We start from the raw sequence: 25,884 nt of genomic DNA, 5'->3' as shown, positions 1-25,884 counted from the left end.
CCGGGCCGGCCCCTGTGGGCGGGACCCGGCCCCGCGCCCCGGGCATTGGCCGCCGCCGCCGCCGCCGCGGGCCGGGCGGCGCAGCCGAGCAGCGGAGCCGGGCAGCCCGGCCGTGCACCCCCGAGCCTCCGGTGTTCCGCGGCTGCGGCGTCCCGCGGGGCCATGGCGGCGCTGGGCTCGGCGGCGCTACGGAGGGGCGGCGGCGCGGCCCCCCGGCTCCTCGCCGTGGCTGTGTCCTGCCCGAGCTGCCGGCACAAAGCCACCGGGGACGGTGGGCACGGGCAGCCCCGGGAGCTGCACCCGGCGGCCCCCGGCAGAGTCGGCGGCCAGCCCGCCCCGGCCGAGGGCGCCGACACCAAGACCTACCTGTGGGCCAGGTACCACGAGATGAAGAAGCTGGTCTACGGTAAGGGGCTGCCACGTCTGTCGGGGCCGGCCTTTCCCTTCTTTTCTTTTCCTCTCCTTTCTCCTCCATGCCGCCCCGCAGCCCTGGGGATGTGCCCGTGCTGTGCAGATGCCGGGTTAGGAGCCTTTCTCCCCGGCGATGCCATCCACATCTTCCATCGCCCGCGGCCCTCTGGGATGGTTTTATTTCACTGAAATCTGGTCCTGATCTTCCTCTCCCCATCATGGGCTTCCTTCTGTGCACATTCCCCGTCTGGACTCAGCGTCGCAGGACATGCAGGTTATGTGGGACTTTTCATGACTAGCCTCCTTACACGGTGGGCACTGTCACGGCACATGGTCTAAATGAAGGCTTGTTGCCTTTTTCTCCACTTTGCCGCTGGCTGCCCCGCGGGATCGCGCTTGGGCTTGGGCAAATAGATGGCGATGCTGAGTGAAGGGTGACGAGTCCGAGTCGCCACTGGCACAAGAGTGAGCCTGGACAGCGCTGATTCTGCAGCTCCTGGGACGGGTCCTGGTCCTGAGCTCAGTTTGTGTTCCACACGTTTCACACCTTTTGCTCATGAGCGCGTTATTGCTTCTCTGACCGAGAAGTTACCTGGCTCTGTCGGGTACTTTGAAATCTTGCCAAGCAACGAGAAATCTCAGACTGCTCACCAAGTGTCTCCGTGTGTAAGACAGGATTGTGGTTTTTTTGGCAGCAGCAGCCCTCCACTGTATTAAACTCTCCTAAAAATATCTTTAATGGCATGAGGGCAAGGAACTTTTTCCTGGTGGTTTCTTGAATTCTGTGAATGCTGAAGGTAAGCACTGTAGAGAGCTAGGAAGTGAGTTTGTGCCTGCTCTTACAGAACTCTCTGTTAACTTTTATTTACTTAACGCTTTGGATAAGGACTGCAGTCAGCCCTAGGCATCTGGAAGAACTTTCTCCCTGTTCTGAGATCGGCAAGGTCTTTTATTCCTTCCTCTCCCAGCTTCCAGTCCACTGGATTTGGCATCAAATCTTGAGTCCTTCATGATGCAGAAAATGTAAAGGAGTTGGCTGCTGAGCTATTAGGTGCTCAGCCTGCTGCATTCCAGGATGGGAGCTGCTTTTCCAGAGCTGTTGAAGGCAGTACAGGATGCTGACGGAGGACTGTGGCTTTGGTAATACACTCCAAGACTGAGTTGTAGTTTTAGCCCCACTGCTTGAAAGAAATTCCAATTTGCAATGCTTGTATTGCTGTTTGAACCTTGCTATCCTCAAAGGCATTATTTTCTTTTCCAAAATGGGATTGAAACCATAAATGCGAATGTGTGCTAACAGGCTGTGTCACGGTTTCTTGGCAGAATGCTTGGTTTGCTACGTGAGATTGTGAAGTTTGTGTTCACATAATAACTCTGTTGTGATGCAAGAGACACAGTTTTTTAATTGAGGTGGAGCAGTAATCACCAGGAGTGAATGCCAAATGAAGTCAGGTAAAGTAGCCCAAGTGTTACAGACCAGATTCTTCACAAACCTTCAGGTAGCCATCAGATGCATTGAATAAGGCCCTCGTTTGTTCAAAGAGTATCTCCCCAAGCTAAAATTTTAAGACTGTGTTGTTATTGAGATCTTGTCAGGAAGAGACAGAGTTGGTCCAAGTTGGTTTTAATTGTTGCTTTGATGATTAAACAGTTGTGCAGAATGTGGCATCAGTCTGTTCCTTTGTGCTTGGTTTCTAACTCTGGTGTGAAGGTGAATGTCTGTGCTGGATTTCTCAGTTTTGCCCAGCATTGTTTGGGCAGCCTCCTGTGGTGCCTCCTCCTTTCCCCTCTGAAACACCACCTTTGTGCAGTCCCTTGTCCTGTGTTGTCAGTTATTGCCACTGGTTTGGCGAGAGGTCTCTGCCAGGAGAATTCATTGTGTGTTTTCAGACCAGCCCTTAGCACCAGATCCATGGAGCACTGTTGCATTTCTGCGCCATAAATGCTGACTGAGTTGGACAGGGCAGGATGTGCAGGACGAGTTTCTGTGCAGTGAAGCTCAGTGGTGGTGCAGGTTTGGGGCTGGAGGAGAGGCACAAGTTCTCAACTTTGTATAAGCACATCTGTGCTGTGTCAGGCTGGAGTGGGGTGGTATAAGTGACAGCACAAAGTAGCTACATGGAGAGTGCCTCTAAAACTTCCTCTCACTGTTGACTCAAGAGAAACCATTCTCTTCATTATCCCCCCTGCCTATTGCAGCACTGACTCGTATGACCAAATTTCATTACCTGTAAAAATTTGAGGCTAAAAATTTGAGGCACTTACTGTGCTTTTTTTTTTGCTTCTGCCAAAAGGAAAACTACATTCACATTAGTCATAGGGATGGAGTTGAGCAAGACTTGCTGTTTTCTGATCTGATAAATGTCAGGGAAGGCTGATAAGCTCTCTCAGTAAGCTTCAAAGTCTTGCACTCTAGGAAACATCGGGACAGCCAAGCCAGCGATGCTTTGGCTATAAGCAAGTGTTTGTTTTTTCCTAGGTGTTCCAAATCTGTAAACAGTGCCTACACTAACTCAGCTGTCCTAGGGAACTGTACAATATCTGCAAACTTCTCACCTCTGCATGACAAGTTTGAGAATGGTTAAATGTGAGAACAGCCAGAACTGGAAGATGACCAGTTAAATAAACTTCTCAATTTTGCTTTCTTGGCTATAACCCATTTTTTTCTTGTGAAGAACTCTTGCAGCATTTTCCTAGTGCCATTGTATATTTTAAAAATGTAATTTTGGAATGAAACTATATTTTTAATATTGCTTTTAGTTAATGTAGATTTCATTGGCAGGAAATCCCAAAATATTTAGGCATAATGGCATAAATCCAAGGTCTTTTAAAATTAAATAGTCTTTAGATAATATTTTTCCTTTCCTACTCCATTGGTAGAAGGATCTGCTTTGGCTGTGGGAGTGCTTTGCAGGAAATGGCACAAAACAACACTTCAAGGGGATAAAGGGGTACTTGGAAGGGAGGAAAGCTGGCAGTTTATCTTTAGAAAGCAACTTAGTGTGAACAAGGGAAACTTTTTGATTCATGAAGAATGTGGAGGATGATGGCCATCTGCTTCTCTGGACCCTTCTTTTCCCTGCTTGTGCTGTGAAGAAATTAGTGCAGATATCTGCTGGGTTGAATTTCTGGGAGTACAAAGGGTGTGAGACTTACATGCGGGTGAGTTGCCTCGTTTGTGTATTACTCTTCACTGACACGCTGGCTCTGAGGCTGAGAGAACGGGAGCTTTCCTGCAGGATGCTGCTGGCACCCCGGGAGCTCAGAAAAGCAGGAGACGTGCTTGGCACCTCCTGCCCAGAGCGTTTTTCACACCACAAGGGGCCAGATGGTGTCTCTAGTGTCTGCTCTCAGTTAATTACGTGCTTTTGTTTCCATCTCTGCTCTCCTGTTGGGGATTGAGGGTTATTGCTTTCTAACAATGTGGGTTATTGCCTGGGAAGAGACACCTCTACTCTCATGGAGACAATCTGATTTAAGCAGCTGTCCAGGTTCTCACAGTGGGAAAATGAAGGAGATGTTGTGTGTTTACTTTGCATTTACACCCAGGTGTAAAAGATGCACAGATCAAGCACACTTTCTTGTGGTCTGCCTTTGCTGCTGAATTTCATCATGTGCCGAGGGCATGCAGGCATTTCCCTAAAATCTGTCAGAGCTGCAAACAGGAGCAAATTGTGCAAGCAGGCAGATTCCTGGGGCTGCATCCAGTGCAAGAGTGACTTTCCCCACACCGTTCTGCCATGTGCTCACGCTGCTTCTCCCTCATCAGACTTCCTGGGTGAAGTGCTGAGTAGGCAGTGACTAACTGATATTGTCTGCTTTCTAGTTAGGACCCAGACAGTAAGAGTAGGTGGCATTATTATTCTTTTTTAATAACCAAAACTGGTCTTCATTTTGTTTTGTGTGGTTGTTTTCTTTAATTTATATCTGTCCAGCAATTTGTTGTGGTGTCTTGGCAGAGGAAAAGCTATCGTTCTTGAAAAATGGCATCTTCATGAGCTTCTAGTGGGTGTCTGTTTGTTTTGATTTGACAATTGCCAGGAAATCTGAGACAAAGATCCCTGGCAGATTACGTGCAGAGCGTCAGCAGAGCAGCAGCGCCCAAGCCTGCAGCCCAGGACTTGATTAAGCACTAAGGGCTGGTAACCACCCAGGAGGATATCTTTGAAAAACATACAAGCAAAACACCACAAAAAAGCAAAGCAAACCCCCAAACAAACACAATTAAACCAAGCTCCTTGAAACCTGGTTTATAACCCTGAGGCATGTTTGGACTCTTGTATTGAAACTGATTTTGCGTGTGCTCCCAGGTTGTAGCTGGAACCTGCATGGAGATTGCATGAGTTTGAGGAGATGGAGACCTGCAGCTCTGTTGAGGAGGGTGCTGCAATAGGACATTTACACTGAAACAAACGTGCATCATGAATCTCTAGACTGAACCTCAGAGATTTCCTCCTTTCCAGAAGAGCAGTGACTTTGAAATTACTGTAAATTCAAGATGTAGGATGATGGGGTGGACAAAGCAAGCTGCAAGTTGTAAGTGATGTAGAATAGGAAACAACAAGGAGATGAGTGGTGCTTGGGGAAGTGAATGCAAGGTACACACTGTGTGTGAGCCAGTGGGTGTAAATCATTTTGGCTGGTGTGTGCATCCTTTTTCAGCCCTCTTAGGATGTAAGAGAGAATATGCTGTGTAAGTGAATGACAAAATGTGGGTAGGAGAAAATGACTTGGGTAAGAAGCTATCAGAGGACAGCAGAGAGGCTCTGTACCTTTGAGGCTGGCAGAGAGGAGCGTTGCTTCACTCACTGTGTCTAAATGTACTTCATAAATCATGCTGTGGCACAGTAACTGCTTATGCTTCTGATCACAGATATAATTTGCTTGGTGAAGCTCAGACTGCTCTCTCCTTGTTACAAAATCCTGCTGCTCCTTAGTGTTTCCTGATATTTTTGCAAAAGTTGTGGTTTGTATGTGTGGCTGAATCTAGAAGATTGTATTTTCTTCTGTGAAAAGAGAGGTGGGGTATTTTCTTCTGTGAAAAGAGAGGCAGTGGTATTTTATGATGCTCTCAGGCTGTCAAAATGTGTTGTCCTGGATATGCTAGCAAAAGGGAAGAGTTTCACCTCTCTGTAGGGACACCGTAGCAGCAAGTTGGGTGCATTTGTCATAAAAAGAAAAAAGTGCTTTAATAGAAGAGGAAAGCCCTGCAATTTTCCCCTGAGATGTGATTAAGGTTGTGTCATCATTTTCCTTGTGAGGAAGAAACATAACACCCAGCAAATCCCAGTGTAAGCTTAGACAAGTTGACTGGGGGTGAGGACAGGAAGTGGAACTCTGTTTATTTATGGTGCAAAGAGCATTTATGATGAAAGGATGAAAGCTGTGATCATCTGAATCCTATTTACATTTCCCATACTTAAAAATCTCAGTTGAAAATACTTGGATTGCATCCTCTCTCCTAAGCCTCTTCCAGGAACTTTGCCACCAGCAGAGCCCTTACAGAGAGCTTTTGTTCCTGGTGTGTAGCCAGTAAGTCAGCCCTCCTGCCTTTATACACTGCTTTATTTTCTAGTCATTCCTTGCCACATGGTCTGGTGAATTGTATTTGAAGGCCAAATGGAAGTCAGTTAGGAGAGAAGGATGGGTATGTTTTGTAACAGTGATTTTTTTTCCCCTCTGTGAAAGAAACATTTAGAAATATTTGAATCTATTTCTTTGATTACCTCTCTGAATTAGAGCTCACAAAAGAATTTCAGCCTTTTGCCTAAGTTCTGTTATAATTCAAGACAAAGTCTTTATTGGGAAGGGCTGGTATCTCTTTCTAATAATGTATTTTTTGTCCTACAATCAGATGGAACTTGGTTTTATAGCAAGGAAGCAGTAAAGAACCAGGACAGGGGTCCTTGTAAATGCCAAAAGTTAAGGTAGGAAAAGAAAAAATCCTACCCAGTGATGCTGAGTAGGATCTGGAAAATGCCTGCTCTTCTTCTATCATTCCAAGAGAAAATTACTCATCTTTGAGGAGGGAGGAAATATCTCCTTCCCCTCTGTACCCCAGTGTGGTTGTGACCAGGCAACCTACTACAAGAAACTATTTTAATTGCTCTTTCTTGCAAGGGACAGTTCTCATGGAGCGGGAAAGCTGTGGGAAGATCTGTTCCTGCCTCTCCCATTGCAGTGGAGGGAAAGCTCTCCTCTCTGGACTGGCTCTGGAGGGGATCTATGTACAGGTAGTTTAGCTGCTTGGTCACTTAACCCCATTTTCTCAGTGGTCTGGGGAGCAAAGTGTCATTCCCAAGCATCTTGAACAGTAACCCTGCTTTGCAGTGACAAACCACATGCAAGGACTGAGCTGGGCCCACAGCTGTTTATCAGAGGAAAGCAGATCACTTGTTGCTATCAGCTTTGCATGTTCCAGGAGCATAACTTAGTGTGGGGTATTTTTTACATGTAGGTGTTTGTACTTTGGTTTTTCCTGACAATTAATAAAAAAAAAATTAAAAGTCCTAATGGTGTTGGAGGATTTCTCTGTGAAGTTTTGTTGCCTCTGTGAGAAACAAAAAATGCCAAAAGACAAACCTCAAAATTTCCAATTTGGAGTAATCTAGACTTTTCCAAGAGCCTGTTTGCTTGTGCGAGTTCTAAGTGAGGAGTGTGTGTTTTTCGGGTGATTTATCACAGCTGCCTTTCACATTGAAGCCTGCAGAAACTGCAGCTGCTCTGAGATAGAAATTTGACACTTCAAAACCTCGGGTCTGCTTTGCTTCATGTAGGCCAGAGACCAGGGGGCATTGTTTTGCAGCTTCCTGACACAAAAGGTCAGTCTGACTGTGCAGATGGTTAGAGAGCATTATCTCCAGGTGCAGCCAGAGGTTTCACAGTGTGTTTTTTCACGGGGACATTATTTGAGCGAGTGAACAGCATCAGCCTTCCACAGCAGCTCTGTGCTCTTTGCTGCTGTGTGGCATTTCCAGCTGCTGTTAGGCCCAGAAAAAAAAGTCTAAACTTCAGTGATGCTCTCCGTTTCTCTAACCTCTCCCCTTTCCCTTCTTTTAGATCTCCTTCCACCAGGAGTCTGCAATCTCCTCAACCCCGCTGCCATCTATGCTAACAATGAGATCAGCCTGGGAGATGTGGAGATCTATGGCTTTGACTACGATTACACATTGGCACAGTATTCTAATTTACTACACTCCATGATTTTCAACACTGCCAGAGACATCCTAATAGAACAATTCAAGGTAATGAGGTGCTAAGAGTTTCCACTCAATTAAGCTTGCTGCTGTCTTTGCAATGCCCCAGACATGTTTGTGCAGGCGTTGTGCACACGTGTCAATTACTTGTTTTATTGAGATAAACTTAATATTTCACAATCTTTGATTGCAGAAATAATTTCCTTTGAGATTATTTAACATGATGTACATTCCTGAGGTTTTATAAATGTGGAGAGGGAGCCTTAATGTAAAAAAGCCCTGGTCAGCTGTACTCAAATATGGAAATAATGCCTACAGGATTGCTGGTAGGAGGTGCACATGGTGGCTAAACATAAATCATGGGCCAACACTGAAGCTATGCAGAACTTGGAATGTGCTGGTGGATGGGATGATGCCCTAGAGCATGTCCCAGAACAGACACCCTGTTTGCAATGGGTGACTGCTTATGCATTTTTTTTCTCATTTTTCTCATCATGCCTTTCTGAGGGGCTCTGCAGTGCCAGTCTTTGCCAAATATATGCAAAGATTACAAGAAGTGTTGTCACTGCCTCAGTAAATCTGATGCTTTTTCTCTACTGTCCCTTACATGAGAAAAACTAGTTTTGGGCATCCTTTGTCTTACTCCATTCATCCACTTTCTTTGCTGAAGGGGCAAAATTAGGCAGGACTAAACGAGCTCAACAGGTGAAGTGATTTTGTTGACTATCTGGTGCTTATGCTCTAATGATGTCGCTGTTTGTCTTCCCAGTATCCAGAAGGGCTTGGGAAGTATGACTACATTCCAGGGTTTGCCATACGTGGGCTTCACTATGATGTACAAAAGGTAAGCTGTACAAAGTTCACTCTCCTGGGCTTTGTCTTACACTGTTATGTTTTTAGTGGAAATACTTTATGTCATTGCTTGCAATAACATCTGTCACCAAATGACCAGTGAGCCTGTCTGGCTGGGCTTTTCACTGCTTGGGTTCTTCCCCAAGGAAAGATGCCTATTGTGCCAGCCTGGCCTCCAGCAGAATGGGACATTCTAGCAAAAGTCTCTGGTAAACAGCCTTGCTAATTTAAAAGTCAATTCATTCCACAGCCTAATTAATAGAAAACTGAGCTTGTTTATGTGATCATTTCTGTCTTTCAGGAAATTTAAACAACAAAACTCAATCCTGCATCTACAAGTACTTGCCAGGAGCAGAGGCATAATGTCTTACCCTAATAATAGAAATGACTTGTCAGGAGAATGCTTTGGGAAGCCTTCCCCACCCCCTCCCCGAATAATAGGACTGCCTGGAATAAGATCCAAGCTACTTGAGATGCATACTTCTTAAGAACCCAGGCAAGCAGAATGCAGGCATTAGCTTTAACCCTTCTCAGTGCTTTGGATTCCCTGAAAGCCTGATGCACAGTGATGTCATGCTGGCTGCTGCAGCCAGGCAGTGAGGTGGGAGCACAGCAGAGAAAGTTGTTTCACTGAAGCAGCTTTTTGGTATGTGGAGTTTGAGTGAATTCAGAGAAGCAGGCAGTGCAGGCTGGAATGTGTGTGCTGTCTTCCAGCAAGAGGGGGAAAAAGAGAATGAAGGAGAAAACTATCGAGATTTTCTGTCTTTTGTCCTAATTGTGGAGACAGTATAACAGCAGACCACTCATGCCTCTGGCCTTACAAAACAAGAAGTAGATCTGTGGGAAACTGCAGGTTCTTTCTCTGTTTAAATCTTTGGCTGCTATATCTGAGAAACACAGACGAGTGGCCTGGCCAAGCAAAGCACCCTTAGAGTGAGTGGAAAGTAGAGAGCTCTCTTTTTTGAGGACCAGAGTTTGCAAAAAGCACAGAAATCTGGGTTACGCCTGAGTACGACTTTCAGCATATTTGCCTGCACTCCTCACAGATCATTGGGAGGTTTCCCACAGTGTAACAAGAGGCACTGATATGGTATCCTGATGGAAGGAGTTCAATGCTGCAAGCTGCAGAGTGATGTGGGTTTAGTGTGAGGCTGCTTTCTGTGCCCAAAGACTTGTGTTACAGCTTCAGAATGTTGGATGGAGAAGGATGGCTCATGATTAGGGGAATCTGATAGTAAAAATGTAAAGAAAGCTCTCTTACCAGCCTGGTGTGCTCCTGAACATCTTTCCTTCAATATCTACTGGGGAGGGGAGAGCTCTTGTGTAAGGAAAATGACTGGGTGCTGCTGTGCTCTGAACTAAAACTTGCCCACTTAGTTCTGCTTAAGGTAAATGTGTGGGGAAACAGATCTGTGCACACAAAGCTCCTTTGGAATGTGTGTTTTCTTGAAGGGAGATAAGAATAGACTGTCTTGAGTCACAGAAATATTGTTGTCCCTGTTTTTCAACTGCATCCATGTAAACTGGGGTGTAACAGACTTTGGCTCATAATAAGTCACAGTATGAATAAGTGTGTCTAAAAGTAGTTGGAGAATAAGTGCTGTCTAAAGTGCATAGGTGTGGGATACTCATACTGAACTTTATTTTCTGCATGCCATTTGTGTGAAACATTGAATTTGAATGAGGTTTCAGTGTAAATTTTTACAATAACCCAGTTCTAACAGTAAATATCTATCCCTTGTCACAGAGTCTTCTCATGAAGATCGATGCTTTCCATTATGTCCAGCTGGGGACTGCGTATAGGTCTGTAAATTCTGAAAATCATTTTCTAAATGCATAAGCAAAAGTGGATTTCTACATCTCAGTATATGTTCATGGCTTATGTTGTTCTGCTTCTTTCCTGAGCAGAGCATAGTCTTGTCTGGCTCATCCTGTTTGCTCTTGCTTCAAGTGCTTACCTGGCATATTATTGCAGGGAGTTATTTTTTCCTCAAGCATTTCAAGCCAGGTGTGGGTGGGAAGACCTGGAGCTTTTTGTAATGGTTAATAGCACATCTGGTCACGTACACTGCATGGTGTTTTAGCTACAGCTACAGCATGGCTGGGTTAACACCTGAGAGCCAACAGCCAATAGGAAAGGGCTCCTCTCTATGTGGTTCACACGTGGACCTGTCTTTTCCAGGCAGGAGTGTGTCCCAACAGTGCTCTGCTGTGCCTTGGAGAGTGATCCAGGTGTGCAAATTGCATCTTCAAGTAACATAGGCATGCCAATAAAGTAATAATGCGTCAGAATCTGGGGTCACTTTAAGTTGCAGATTGTCCTATTTTTCCTTTATTTCTCCAAAAAGAGCTGGGTATGCTTTGGAATAAGTGGGTGAAACAGTGCAGAGCAAATTTTTCTCCTAAGAGTTGGGTGACTGGAGACTGAGAAAACACCTTGCTCCAAAGAGGATTTGGGTTGGTGTGTAAGAAGTAGTAATTTATAAATATCAATGGCAAATCTCCTGTAAATCTCCTGGAAATTATATTTCCTGAGTATGGAAGCTAATGTGTTTTTTTTCCTTGATCTCTGCCCTTTTGCTGTTAAGCTTCAGTTACAGTAAACACTCTAAGAATATTAAGAAGGGAGTTTCATGACCAGAGAGAATTGGCTTCTTTGAGTGCCAGCTTGGGGGGTGAGGGGATCAGGGGTTTGTACTGCTCTATATTTTACTTCAGCTTCATAAAGAGATTTTTAGTGAAAACACATTTAGTGAAAACACTTTTCTTTTCCCTAGTGTCCTTTTGTAACTATCTTTTTCTGTGTGTCCTTCTAAACTTTCCTTTGCCGGTGAGCACAACTGAGGCCACATTTAACTTCTTAGACACTGTGTCATAACTGAGTAGAAAAGGAGAAAGGGAAAGTTGCCGCCTGCTTGAGCAAAGAGTAATCAAAATTGTGCAAGAGGCAAAACCTGCAGCAGTCAGATAACCTGATGGTTTGAACTACACAGATCAGCCATACTCCTGTTTTTGGTGTTTTTGAGAAAAACAACTTTCTCTGTTGAATGGTCTTAATCAAGATCTTGTTCTGTTTAGGAAAACTGAATAAGAAGGAAACCCTGTTTTCAGGAAGCCCTTTTCCTATACCTTTTTATTTAAGGTGATGTATCTCATGGGAGCAACATTTCCAAACCAAGTTAGCTACCCAGTGTTGCCCAAGTCAGGTCACAGGGCTGATTTGGGGGGGCAGTCCTGTCAGCAAATTGACAGCAGACAGAGAGAAGCCTCTGGCTGGACTCTGCTGGAATGTGGATAAAGCCCCTCAATTAACTTGTAAAAGCAAACAAGGTATCTGAAGAATGTCTTGGGAAAGATTTTATGTGAATCTTTAGAGCTGTTAGGCTCTCTGCCTGTCTCTTTTGAGCAGGAGGAATTTTTGAGTTTTAGGAAAGAGCCTGTTTGCCCCGTCCTGTTTTTCTCTACTGTTTGTAGCACTGCACAGACTGGTGATTATTGACAAACTGCGTTGTTCTGTGTCTAGAGGGCTCAAACCGGTGCCTGATGAAGAGGTGATCGAACTCTATGGTGGTACACAGCACATCCCCCTGTACCAGATGAGTGACTTCTATGGCAAGGTATTGTAAGCCCTTGGCTTTTGGGATGCAGCAGCAGCAGCTCTTTGAACAGCTTGGAAAACCGAGGGGATTGTATGCACACGTAAATGACTGCAGCCTCCCTTGGAAAGACTTGGTCCCCAGTGAGCTGCAGTGTGTGTTTTTGTTCTAGTGGGAATACGCCCCAGAGGTTAGTTAGCAGTTTAGCATCTGAAAGACATCTGCAAAGCATTTTTAAATATCAAGGGCTATTGGCCTGGAGCTGAATGGCTTTGAAGCCTGATAGGGAGATGTTTCCAGCTTGTTCCTTGGCCAAATCTAGCTCCCAAGCTGCCCTGGCAGCCTGCAGTGCTGGTGTTTGCAGTGAGCTGTTGGGGAGGAGGTCTGCATGTGTAGCAGTACTAGGGTGCTTGCAATGCCTTTCTCTCTTTGGTTTTGAGTAGGGTTTTTTTCCCCGTTCATGTTAAGGATCTCATTCCACACTCCTTCAGAACTGCTCTGGGGATGTTATTTATAGTCCATGAGTATAGGGAGTAGTAAAATACTGACCTCCTGTCTGTAGGAGCTGTAAAAATCCTTTGGTTGCCTGAACCTAGAGGAAGTTAGGAGAGATTTTTCTTCCTTGAGTGCCTCATGTGGCATAGTGGCCAAGTGGGACCGTTCACATCCCTTCTCCCAGAGCTGCTTTGTTTCTTGCCTTAGTTCCGGTGCCTTAGGGGAAGCTGGAAGAAGGGCACACTTCCTCTGGTTATACCCCTGTGAGTCTGCTCTGTGAAGTCTCCAGCAAGGTCACTTCTTGATTTTTCTCTTTCTCTCTTGGGAACAATTAATCTGAGTGGTTGCTTTCTGGATAAGTATATACTCTGTTTATAGCTCAGTGATGTTTCCAGCTTTGAAATAGGACATTTTTGTTTAGAATTTGATCTGTCTGTAAACTGCCCTTGATTGGCTTCCTCCTGTGGAACTCTCCTCAGTCCTGCCAAACTTGAGATGATTTCATCTTTCTTTTTAAATAATTGTAAACATGAAACCTGCTTCAAGTTGTGGCCTTCTGTAGGACAAGGTACTTTATGCTGAGGTGCCTTTCTGTGCTTTGTATGTACCAGGTGCTTTCTTCTTTACTGTAGTTAGTATTGAAAAATTTGGCCACAGAAGTAGAGATATCAGCTTAGTCTTTGTGAAGAGGTGAATCTTCTCTCCTATTAATGTAATAGACTCCATGAACTAACAGGTGGATCCCAAATAGAACAGAAGTATTTAAAATTATTAACATTTGCATTCAGCAATGTCTGCTCAGCCTGTGCTACTAAGTGGGGCATATTTTCCCACATTAGTGAGACAGATGAAAGAAGGGTCAAGATGACTTCTGGTGTGAACAGGTGCAGTGAACTGGTGAGTAGTGAGCTTTTAGCAGTGGTCTTTTATTTGTTCTCCTCAGTCTGCCATGCTGATGTTGCTGTATGAGCAACAGGAAGGTTGCTAACAGGCAACAAGAGAAGTGGGACTGATATGGCTGAAGTGTGCAAATATTCTCCCTTAAGGGTTTTCCTGGTTCTCTGTTAGCAGGAGTGTGTGGACAGCTGCCAGCATCCCAACACCTGCAGTAGGTAGGCACAGATCTTTCCCAAGATTCAACAGCTGGTGTGGCTTTACATGTGATGGCCTGTAATGAAGGTGGAGATCTCAAGAGTGTTGTAGAAAAAGCACATGTAACATTCTGAAAGCACAGTCCAATTTTTGGCTTGACTCCTGTCACTGTCTTCTGCCTAAGGAAGTCAAGGCCATTAAAGGGAATTGGGAGAGATTGGACTTGCCCTGTAGAAAAATGACACAAGGCACAAAAATGAAATCAGAGTTGACAAGGTAAATCTTTGCTGTTAACACTGAACATTTAACTGTCTCCGCTGTACTTCAGGTATTGAGAGGTAGGACAGGTCATTGCTCTGCTAAATCCCATACCTAGTTATTTCAGTAGGATTTGCTTGTCTTTGTCCCTCTTGCTTCTTTCCCCAAATCTCTGAACAGGAAAAAAAGATGAAGGCTGTTTACAGAAATTTTTGGTTTTGCTATGGGAGAAATATTCCCTTAGCAACCAGATATCAAAATGGACAGAAGTGTTGGAAGGAGTCAGTGAGTATCCTAAGCAGCACCACCATGTGTGGTATGTGGCCCTTTGTGTTGTCTTCTGCTGTAGGTGAAGATGTCCTGTGCTGAGTGGATGGAAATTGTATAATCCTCAGCACACCAACATAGCTTTTGATTGCAGCATTTTTTAGTAATACACCTCAAGCAAAATGCTGTTTGTTATTGCTTTGCCCTTTTGACCCCAATTTGTATTGCCTTTAGACAGGGCTGGTCTCTGCCAGCCTTACCCAGCCAGACTAAATGGGAGATGTTCTCTTGTACATCCTGGCATGACAGGACCACACATTTGTCATTAGGCAGCAGGGGTCCCATCAGCTTCCACCATCTGTACCTTCTGTGGTTTTCTGGATGCTGCTTTCATCTCTGTCTTTCACACAGCTCTAATAAATGCTTTCTGAAGTGGCCCAGTACTATTCTAGTGTTGTAACTTCATGCCTATCAGTCCTGGATTGCTCAAAGCTCATGCACAGACATGATGGAACTGGATTGCCAGGGCACTGCTGGTGACTGCTGGTCTGTGTGCTTCCCAAATTACTTTCCATTTTCAGGATCTTAGTAATTGTCCCCATTCTGGTCTGGAACTTTATCAATGGAAAATGAAAAAATTGATCCCAGCTTCATCTTGCAAAGCAGACTCGCTGCAGTCCTCTGCACGGGTGGTACCTACAGAATAAACAAAGTTTGTTTTACTGGAAAGCCTCTCTGGGGCCAAAGTTGGCTCTTGGCCTGCTGATAGTTTGTGATTGATAGGCAATAACGACAGCAAATGTGTGTGAGAGCTGCAGCTCTGCCTATTAGGGACAAGGGGAGTTATTCCTTGGTCAGGATGTAATTGTCCATTTCCACTTGTCTGCTGGTTCTTTTTCCTCTGGGTTTCTGTAGTGACAGACAGGCATTGACCAATGGCTTATTGAAGTGATTCTTACACTGCCTTGTGAAATCTCACTGGAATGTGGTTTGAGCAGTTTTGGTGCCCTGTGTCCGATGTCACAGCCTGGTTAAGATGAGCAATGTGGCATCTTCAGGAAGGCCCTTGGCTGCTGCTGTAGCAGAGCATTGTTGTTGTGTCTGTTGGCACCTCTATTAATGCCAAGAGTCCAGGTGGGAAGCAGAGGTTGAAATAAAAATACTTGGGACCAACTCCCTCCTTCCTCCATCTTCACTGTGTGGTATTAATGATGCTTGGTTTGTGTAATGATCTATGTGAAGGAGACACCTCTCTTTCTTCAAGGTTGATGTTTTGGCTGAGAAGAGAGGATTGCTTGCTGAGTGACTGGGATTTCCCACACTAGTGTTTTTGTTAGTCTGGAACATATTTCAGATGATGCTGATAATATGAGTTTGTTTGTTGGCTTTACTGTTTTTCCCCCAGTATTTTTGGTTTAATGTCTCCCTTTTGTTTTTTGCTTTCCAGGGTCCATCACTTAAGCAGTTTATGGACATTTTTTCTCTTCCTGAAATGACACTGCTGTCTTCAGTCATTGATTACTTCATCACTCATGGCATTGAGTTTGACCAGGTGCATCTCTACAAAGACATATCTGTAAGTGAAATGTCAACTGCCCCACAACTCACACCACATCAGAGCTGTGAGCCCTGCAGCGCCCAGACCCAAGGGGTTTGCAGTGACCAGCCTGATATGACAGCTCTGTTGTCCCTTTAGATCAAAGCATTACCAGGGAATATTCAAAGCTGTGTTTTCAGAACCTGTTTGGGTTTTGTCTGTACTACAGGGCTGGTGTTTTTGGTGTATCTCATGTAGGAGTGCCTAGGCTGCTTAGGCTGAAGGTCTTTCCATGGGAAATACGTCTCAAAGCTTGTATAAATGTTTTCTATAATTGTTTTCCTTAGTATCTCATTTTTCAAAGAGTTCTGGTCTAGCTGTGTACCAAACAGTTTACTTTATACAATGATTGTTGTAAAACACCTCTCCTGGCTTGCTCTGGGGATCCTGTACCCCTTGCAGCTGCAGAGTAGTCTGATTCTTTGGGTGACTGTAGCTTTCATGTGTCATTTATTCCAAGGTGTTAAGTGGCACTTGAAAGGGCTGTGTGGGATTATCAGCTTTTTTGGGACTGTTTGACTTCTCAGTTAATGCTGTAGACAAGAGTAAGTGCTTGAGATTGCTTCTCTGGGTGACTTATGCTGACAAGGCAACACATTTTCCTTATTTCACTCCTTTTTCCCTAGAGAAGGGTTGGTGTGTGTGTGTGTGTATGTGGAGAAGGGTACCTTGTGGGAATTTAGGTTCACCCACTGGCTGTTCAGCTGTGGGAGGGAAATGGGGCTCCAAGGGGGAATGGGGCTCCATGTCTGTGCTGCTGCCCTGTGATAAGGATCCACCTGTCAGCTGTGTGTCCTGACCTTCTGTTGGCGCTTGATAGGAGCGCGCCAGCTCATTTTCCACAGGACCTTAACATATGTCAGGGGTGTTGGGTGTTGGTTTTTCCCTTGGGATGGGGAAAATGTGAAGAGGGGATACAGCTGACTCCTGAGGCCTTTTGTCAAGAGTATCTTCTGAACCTTGCTCTGAGATCAAATGGATGTGTTCCTAATTGAAATCTGGAGGGCAGGGGGATGGTTGCCACAGCTGATACGTGTCCAGTGCAGGGCAACTGGTGTGGTCCAGCCCTCAGACTCTGGAGTGCTAATCCTGGCTTTGTCCTTTTGGTGGAGAATGTGGTCATTCATCCCTGAGGAACAATTGAATTAGGCAAAGAAGAGAGCTATAGCAGAAAATCTGTGGCAATGCCTGAAATCTATATTGAAACTAGAGACCATCACATGCTCTCACCAGGAGAGTTCTTGCTTTTTTCCTGTACAATGAGGATAAACAAACATTTTTGCAAAACTTATCCCTTTGCAGTACCCAAGTTCAAGTGCAAATAAATGTTTTGTGAACACGAACACAGAGGTCCTTCTGTGCCTGCAGAGGACTTGCATAGCCCAACTGTTAGGGCAGCCCTGGCTTAGCCTGACACTGCTGTAACTCTGGGTGGTACTGCTGATGCAGCCTGTGTGCTTGGGAGCAGGTTAAGTGCTACAGGCACTGAGTCAAAAGGACAGACCCTGGGCTATGGTAAAGTCTGAAGCTGACATGTAATTAAAGTAATCCAGTCACACCAGTTTGGTCACTTTATATTTGAGTCTAAGAATGTACAGTTTACCCTGCTTCCCCTTGGAGGCATTTTTGGGGCCCTATTTGACACCTACCAAGGCTCTAAGATTTTACCTGCAGAAACATTTTCATTTTCCTTTGTTTCTAACTTCTTCTTTTGTTTTTTGGAGGGCAGGAATTTAGGGAAAGAGCACACTGACATTTTTCTTCTCTGCAAAGGTAGTTTTGACACAAGTGCAAAGTTCTGCTTGCTTTTAGTGACAGTGCTGGTTAAGAGAAAGCTGTTTCTTGTTACAGCTCCTGCCCACCATTCTGATTCCTTCCAATAAGGCAATGAGATGTGACTTCTGCCTTTTTGCCCTTCAAATCCACATGGTGGAAGGAAGCTCCTAAAGCTCCATTTTGAAGTGGTTATGCCTCCACCTTCATCATCCCCTTTAAGTTGTAAATTGTGGTTCTCTCCAGCTATGAAGAAAAAAATTTGGGGGGTCATGAGGAGGTTTCCCCAGCACTGCCATGAGACCAGTTGACCTTGTGGCATGTGTCACTGTAGTGATGTCAATGGTGAGTGTGGGACTCAGTCTGAAAGGGCAGATCCTGAAGGGGCACACACAGTGTAACAGGAACTTTAGGGTCCTGGGGAAAGGCAGCAATTGTTTACCTGTGTAAATTGTCAGGGATGAAAATTGATGCTGTTCAAACAAGCATTTGCATGTGCAAACACTGCAAACTGTGTTGCTGCTCTGGAAATGGTTTTGTGGGTCTGGCATATCTTGCTGGATGGAGACTTGTGCAGAATCTCAGTTGGGTGTGTCTAAAAATGTGCTGTATCTTGGCTTCTGGCCTGGAAAATAGAGGATATTTGGATGCCCTTGACAGCATCTGTTTTAACTTGCTTCCCTCCCAGCTGTGTTTTGTGCCACCCTCCTAGTGGGAGCTTCTGCTCTGCCTGTGCACACTGATCACCCAAGGCTAGGAGCTGTGGCCCTCCTTGGCTTGTGGGATCACAGATGCTCTCCTCTCTTGCTGTTCACCCCATTCACACTCCTGTCCTTTGGGTCACACTTGGCAGAGCTTCCACAGGCACAGGAGGGAGAAAAGCCTCCTGGTGTCTGAGACAGTACAATGTTGGGACGGTAAATGGTTTTGGAGTGGCACAGTCTTTATTGCCTTGGAACCAATGGGGTAACATGTGCTTGTTTCCAAGAGCAGGAAGGAATTTGTGCTTCCACAGATAAGTTTTGAGGCTTTCCCTCTTACACTGCATCAGCTGAACCAGCCACCCTGTTCTTCTTTAGGCATCTTGGTGAGCCTTGCTGGGCCTGCTCTGCTGCTTTGCAGTGATGGAGCTTTTGTTCATTCAGCAAGGAGGGGATGTATCATTACTGCCTTGGTCCTCAGTGCTGGCAATAGGTTTGCATGCTGGAAAACAGGAATGCCATGTTGTAAAACTGAAACATTTTCCCCCCTGCTCTTTTCTTTAGGATGCAATTAGAGATGTTCACGTGAAAGGAGTGATGTACAAATGGATTGAAAAAGATATGGGTGAGTTAAATAGAGCTCTGGTGCCAAATTCACTTGTCAATTCCTCAGTTTTTCTCTTTAGGTAGGACTGATGGGGATGAGGAAGGCCACTTTGTCACCATGGTGGTTCATTGCCTGCCTGAGGTGGATCTAACTCTGACCTTTTGCATCTTTAGTGGTATAGGGGCTAGGTTTGGTTTATAGAAATGTGGTCATGACTTATGCCCAAGTGTTCTGATTGATGTTGTGTGCTTCCTTCTGATACAGAGCGGTATATTCTGCACGGGGATGAAATTTATGCCGTGCTAAACCGCCTGGTGAACCACAAGAAGAAACTGTTCCTCATCACAAACAGTCCCTTTAGCTTTGTGTGAGTACCATTATTGCTCATCAGTGGGCCACCATGGCTCAGTAAGAGCTGTGCAGGGCACTCCCTGGAATTTGTATGGGACAGGGGTTTGTGGCAGTAGTCATGGAACTCTCTGGGAACTGTTTGTGGTGAATGTTGCACCCACAGCATTGCTCTCACTTTTTGAAGAGGTTACAAGGCTGTGGCTGGTCACAACATTACCGAACTGACACTTTCTATTGCCTCTAGCAGTGTTTGCTGTATCACAGACTTCCAGCAGTGCAGGAGAAAGTGTGTGACAGCTTGAAACCAAGCACAACATCAATACTTGATACAGTGGGGCAGCCTTGGGGGATTCACAAATCTGTTTTCTTCTGTTACTGAAATAGGAGTGAATTTGGGGCATACTGTTGTAAAGGTGCAGTGGTGGGTGAAAAAAGAGTACTGGATCTGTTAATTTTTCTGTTTCTTTGGCCTTAGGGACAAAGGAATGAAACACATGGTTGGCAAGAACTGGCGAGACTTATTCGACATGGTCATTGTGCAAGCGGACAAGCCCAACTTCTTCACTGACCGGCGCAAGTACGTGTGCAGGGCATCCTGCCGGGGGCTTGGGCCCTCCCTGCAGGGAACTGCTCCTCTGGCCTGCCAAAAGCAGTGGCTTGCTAAGCATAGTCTAGCTCCAGGAGGTATTCAGCCTTCCAGTGTTCTCTCAGATACTCTCTGAGGATTGACCAGTCTGGAAATTAGTGGATAGAATGTGTAGAGCCAAGCAGAAAACATGTTTCTAAAACTGGCATGAGAGATGACCATTTCTTGTCCTGAGAATATGACAAATTTTTTCCTTTTCCTCTTCCCCACAGCAAGTATCTGTGTGGTTTGTTTTTTGAGGTTTCTTGGGGTTTTGTTTGTATTGGATACATGTTTGGGAGCTGGCAGTTCTGCGTTTTTATGTGGCAGCTGGGTTTTGTGGTCAGTTAGGAGCTGCCAATAGGCTGCTGTCCTTATTTTGCTCTTTGGCTTCTTTGCTTTGGGTATTATGTCTATTAGGGAATTGGTCTCTTCTTTCCTTTTTGTGTCTTTTCCTCCCCCGCTACTCAGACTGTTGGCATATGCTGGAGTAAACCTATGGAATGGCTTTATAAGCTGTGCTGGCCTGGTAAAGGCTTTTCATGGGGTTGCAGATGAAGTGCTTTACAAGCACAGCTTGGAGCTATGATGATCTGACCCTCTTGGAAGTAAAATCTGCATCTGCCTGGTGCCTTAGATCCACTCATGGAGTGGAGAATGTCATGGCAAGCCCTCAGGAAAAAACAGGAGACAGCTCAGTTCACCTGGTGAACTCAGCATGGGGATTGCTTTCCATTTTCTCTGCAGACTTGCTTTATTCTATTAGGACGTTCCATGGTCTCTGTTGGGCTGGGACATAGCCTGGTTGAAAGAGCACACAAAGTGTTTCATGGTAAAGCCTTCTTGGTCTTGGCATTTCAGAAGGAGTCATAATGGTTATTTTCTTCCTCTCTGTATGTGAAAGCAAGAAGAATTGTTAGGGATTTTGACATGAAATGGTTACAGTTAATGGAAGCATTTTGGAAAGGTATTTCCCTTTCATACTTTCTCTTCCCCTGAGAAAATAGTGCAGAAGGCCCAGAAGGTCACTTAGAACTTATATAGAGCTTTTATTTTAAGTTGTTACATAGGTAAACAAGTTTTGTGATTCAAATGTTCTGGTTGCTGGGTAACAATCACCAAAAATCAAAAGAAGTTGACATCTCCCCTTGTTTTTTCCCAGACCTTTTCGAAAACTGGATGATAAAGGCTCACTGCAGTGGGACAAAATAAACCAGCTGGAGAAGGGAAAGATCTACAAAGAGGTAAAGTGAATGGGTGCAAGCAGGAGTCTGAAATGGTGGGGACCTGTAACACGCCTGCAGTTTTGGAAATCACTGGACAAACAGGACAATCTGCTTGGTCAGAGTGAGGGGAAATGATGGGTTCTGCTGTAGGACACATGTTCATGGTTGGTGTTTGGAAAGTAGAACACAGAAGTCCTTGAAAAGAGCATCTGTGTAGGTAGAGGGTGTTTGTAAGAAGACACGCTCTGGGCTGTGCTGACTGTGCCCTCTGTCCCCAGGAGCTCTTGCTGGCCTGGTAGGACACTGTCCCCCAGAATGCTTCCAGCATGGGCTTGGCACTAGGGATGGAAGGACAGAGACAAGTGGGAAAAGGCAGAGCAGGGCCAGGTAATTTAAGGTGTGGGGTACTTGCTTTTCTGCTCAAGGGAACCTGTGCTGAGTTACCTCTGCCAGGCTGGGTTTTCCCTGCTGCTGCCCTGTTTGTGTGAGATGGGATGGTAAGGAAGCATACCCTGGATGTGTGGGAGGGACCAGTGAATGTCCCCATGTACAATGAAGCCTTCACCCTGGGAGCTCTGCTCTGACATTGTCCAGCATGGCCAGTTGTGCACTTTTCCCTCAGCTCTTCTGATTGTCCTGCTCCTGGAGGGGCTCCCAAGTGTGGTAGTTGGGGCTAAAAAGGCACAGCTCTCTGAAACCTGTTGTGCATGCAAAGATCTTCCACACCTCACTCCAAATTGTTCTCCATAAGTCTTGAAAAGGTGGACTTGTGTAGAGTAAAGAAATAAGGAATAAAGAAGCAAAGGTGATCAAACAGGGTGCAAAGCATCAAAGAGAGTACCAAGCCTGGCTCCTGCTTCTCCCCTTCTGGAAGGACCATCATGTCTAAAGATGAGCTGCAGCTCTGGTGAACTTGCTGCCCTGGGTGTTGTTCTTGCAGCTGGTCTGTCCCCTGAGACAAGTTGCCTCTGGCTTTAGGACAGTTTGTTCTTGGTTATTCGAGCTGTCCAATCCCACGGGAAGAAACTGTTAGTGAGATTTCAGTCAATTAGCTGGGACCTGACCCGTTGTAGCAGAGTAGGTCATGTCCTTGAGTAGTGCTGTTGGGAAACCTCTGTTTGGTGGGTCTGCCAAAGTGCTGGGCTGGTGTCCCATCTTCTGCCAAGAGCTTGGAGCTGGGAACATGCAAGCAGAGCTCATTCCCAGTGGCTTAACAGCTCCCTCAGGAGAAAAGGCACACCTCACTCATGGAGTTCATTGCTGCATTAAATCCTGCCCTTGACCCACCTACATCTTTTGGCCACAGGTTGTTCACCCAAGTGCACTGAGAAAGGGAAAATGTGAGGGAGGAAGGTAGGCTGGGTAGGACTTTGGAAGAACTTCTCTCTAGTTCTCACTGTCATGTTTATCTGATTGCCTTTAAGTTGTTGCCTAGCTGTGGTTCTTAGGTTGTGACAGAATGTGTATCCTGGTTGTAGCCCACCCTCTTTCCAGGATTTTTGGTTTTTTTGAGTGTCATAATATGCTTCTTTCTGCCAAGTGTTACTGGCCATGGACCTTGCTGTGCTGGGGATGTTGCCAGAGGCTTCTGAGCTGTTCCTGTCCCCTGAAGCAGGGCTGGATGGTAGTTTTTTCCTGTGGGCATCCCATGAATGGCACCTCAGGGATTGGTGTTTTTCCCTAGGGACTGGGAAGTTGAAGTGATGCCCTCTAGCCCCTCTGTTCCACAATGTGGTGTTTTCTGTATGTGCCAAGTTTGTACTCCCTTCCATCTCCAGATCTGTGATCCTGGGGGAAAGGAGGGCAGGACATGGAGGTCTCAGAACAGGTCTGTGGCTCCATGGAGCTCCAAGCACAAATTTCCTGGCTGTCAGGTCCATTGCTGCTTGAGGTAACTGGAGCACAGCAAGAGGACTCTTCTCCTTCAAAGGCTGTACTCCATTTCCTTCTCTGCCAGTGGCTTCCTGGGCAGTCCTCATGTGAACAGCAGCAACGTTGTGTCTGAAAAGTGCAGAGGCTGCCCAGTCCTGTTTCTGTGCTGTTAAGTAAGTCTGCTCAGCTCCAGGGATGCTGCAGGAACAGAAGGCCCAGCACCCTGGTCCTGGGCAGCCTTAGCTGTGCATTCAGCAGCTGCCAGGGGCTGCCCTGTGTTTGGGGGCTTTCTGGCCAGGCTGGGGGTCATGGTTTGGGGTGCTGGGTCTCTCCTGGCTGGAGTCTGGCCAGAGGGATTGCTGCTAAGTGGCTCACAGGTTTGCACTCACTGCTTGTGCTGGTCTGCTGGTATTGATGGGGACATTTCCTTTCCTAGTGGGTTTTGTTTTCATGCCTTATGTGGAAAACTTGTGTGGAGATGGAAGGGTAGTCCCTGAAGTGCCTTCTGTGCATGTGTGGACATTTGGAAAGCTTTGAAAGCTGCTTGGTGCTGTGCTTTAGCTGGTGCTTTGAGGTTTGGTTTGTTTTATTCAGCTGTGAATTTGTGTAGGCTGCCTGGCTCTTTGGCTTGGTTAAACAATTCCTGTGGACACATGGGTGTTGTTAACCTTTGGGGTTGGGATGGTGGTCAGGGATGTAGAGCAGCTCCTGACTCCAAAAGCCTTGCCTGGCAGTGCTCACCTTCCCTCTGCTGCCCCCTGTGATGTGAAATCATTATCACCTGAGACCAACAACTTTTAAACTCAGAACCTCTGGGGTTCTTTCTGCCCATCCTCAGAGTTTTCTAATTTAGGTGTCTCTTAGCCTCTAAACTGCCTCCTTTTGTTGCCTTCTTAGACATGATGTCTTCTTGAGTTGCTGTGCCTTAGACCACAGAACTTCCCCTCAATTCCCTGTTTGCAGAAACTCTTTGGAAGAGTTTTTGCCTTTTTCTCTAGCCTTAAAAGCTGAGGGATGTATGGGGATTGTCACATGGGAAGAAAGTGAAGTGAGGTGGGGAAGGATAGAAACCCTCTGGGTGTAGATGGTGGGGCAGAGAGCAGGTTGACATCGATGAGAGTGCTCACACCTGCATGTGCCAAGGTGGCCTGTGCCCACGTTTCACTCTGTGCTCCTGTCACTTGCAGGGTAACCTCTTTGATTTCCTGAGGCTGACAGGCTGGCGTGGATCCAAAGTGCTCTACTTTGGTGACCATCTGTACAGTGACCTTGCGGTGAGTGAAATGTCTCTGCTCTCCAGTGAGGTGGGAGCAATCCCACATGGCTGCTGTGGCTGGAGATAAGGCAGGACCTGCTCTGAGTGTTCAGCGCTGTGCTGGGTGTCCCCCCCACAGGACACACAGGCTTCCCCACTCCTGTCAGACAGAGGCAAGCACTGAAGAAAAGGCTGCTCAAGTACTTTCTGTGGGTAAAGTGAATTTGAGAGCAGTTTCTATTGATCCCACCTTTTTAGGTGCTCCATGCAACTGATCCTAGTGACCAGGAGATGGTTGGCATGGGCCATGGATGTCTGTCCCCTGAGAATGCAAAATGGGAACAAACCCACTCTTCTAGGAACCAGGGTTGTGTTTGGCTTTCAGTCTTTATGTTGAATTCTTGGTTGTTTTTTCACCCTGACCTCCAGGACCTCATGCTGCGTCATGGCTGGAGGACTGGAGCCATCGTTCCTGAACTGGAGACGGAGATCCGGATCATAAACACGGAGCAGTACATGCACTCCCTGACCTGGCAGCAGGCTTTGACAGGGCTGCTGGAGAGAATGCAGGTAAACAGCTCCTGGCTGAGCAGGACAGAGTCTATGCAGCCTTCTGAGTCTGGATTTTGGGTTTAGCATGGGGATCAGGGGATATACCATCTTGCCTGCATCTCAAAAATATCTTGTCCTCCTCCTAGTGCAGTGGGCTTTGGGTTTGTGAGTTACAGTGGAAATTGCAGGGAGCTGAGGTATGGTCTTGGGGGACTGATGGATGTGATGCTGTCTTTGCAGATGTATCAGGATGCAGAGTCAAAGCAAGTTTTGCTGGAGTGGATGAAGGAACGGCAGGAGATCAGGTGAGCGTTTTCCCCCCCTCACTTGTGAGGTCTCTTAGGGGCTCCCAGGCCCTGTTTTGTAACCTGCTTTGGGGAATGCTGCTGGACTCTGGTCCTGCCTCTGGGTGGGGGCCATGCAGCAGTGCAGTCCTGCAGCTTGGGAGGTTGGACTGATTTGAAGGCAGTGTGGGAAAGGGGAGTGCTGGGAGGGGTTGGTGGGCTGCCTGCTACTGCAGTTCCCACAGCTCCTGACGCTGCCCATAATGGGTGGAGTAAAAGTACACTGGATATTCATCAGTCTCACTGCACAGGGACTGGTCTGCGCCAGAGCCTCGGGAGGGTGTACTTGGGGTGATCCCCAAATGTCCAGAGAGTGGAGTGGCCCAGGGCTAAGGGAGTGGGAAGAATCTGTGACCACAGGTTTAGCTACAGAACACCATCTCTGTCTCCTCAGGTCTCTGACGAAGAACCTGTTCAACCCCCAGTTTGGAAGCATCTTCCGCACCTTCCACAACCCCACGTACTTCTCCCGCCGGCTGGTGCGGTTCTCTGATATCTACATGGCTTCCATCAGCTGCCTGCTCAACTACGACGTGAATTTCACCTTCTACCCCCGGCGCACCCCTCTGCAGCACGAGGCTCCGCTCTGGATGGATCAGCTCTGCACAGGCTGCATGAAAACCCCCTTCCTGGAGGAGATGGTGCACATCCGGTGAAGGGCAGGTATTGCAGGCAGCAGCAGCACGGCCGGGGCCGGAGCGGGGCCGGCCACTCGGCCGGCAGCACCTCTGTCTACCACTAAAGGGCGTTTGACACTTGCGTATGTGTGTAGGTGGTGTGTTTATTTTCTCCCTTCACTGGCTCCATCCCTTTC

At 46.3% G+C, this 25,884-nt stretch overlaps 1 protein-coding gene across 1 annotated transcript; it reads left to right on the top strand.

The window, feature by feature from the left end:
* The first annotated feature begins 49 nt into the window (after positions 1 to 49).
* Positions 50 to 25,829, top strand: NT5DC2 (5'-nucleotidase domain containing 2). The gene is made up of 14 exons (XM_021533770.4): positions 50 to 406; positions 7,471 to 7,655; positions 8,377 to 8,451; positions 10,207 to 10,262; positions 11,983 to 12,076; positions 15,615 to 15,743; positions 18,803 to 18,863; positions 19,110 to 19,212; positions 19,672 to 19,773; positions 20,984 to 21,065; positions 24,107 to 24,193; positions 24,604 to 24,744; positions 24,967 to 25,031; positions 25,465 to 25,829. The coding sequence occupies exons 1-14, from the start codon at positions 163 to 165 to the stop codon at positions 25,724 to 25,726; spliced, it is 1,686 nt and encodes a 561-aa protein (XP_021389445.1). The 5' UTR covers positions 50 to 162; the 3' UTR covers positions 25,727 to 25,829.
* Positions 25,830 to 25,884: the final 55 nt, after the last annotated feature.

Source organism: Lonchura striata, chromosome 12 (genome assembly GCF_050655825.1).
Source record: "Lonchura striata isolate lonStrDom1 chromosome 12, ASM5065582v1, whole genome shotgun sequence".
Taxonomy (NCBI): Eukaryota; Metazoa; Chordata; class Aves; order Passeriformes; family Estrildidae; genus Lonchura; species Lonchura striata.
Note: the sequence above shows the minus strand (reverse complement) of the source record. Positions and strands in the feature narration are given on the sequence as shown.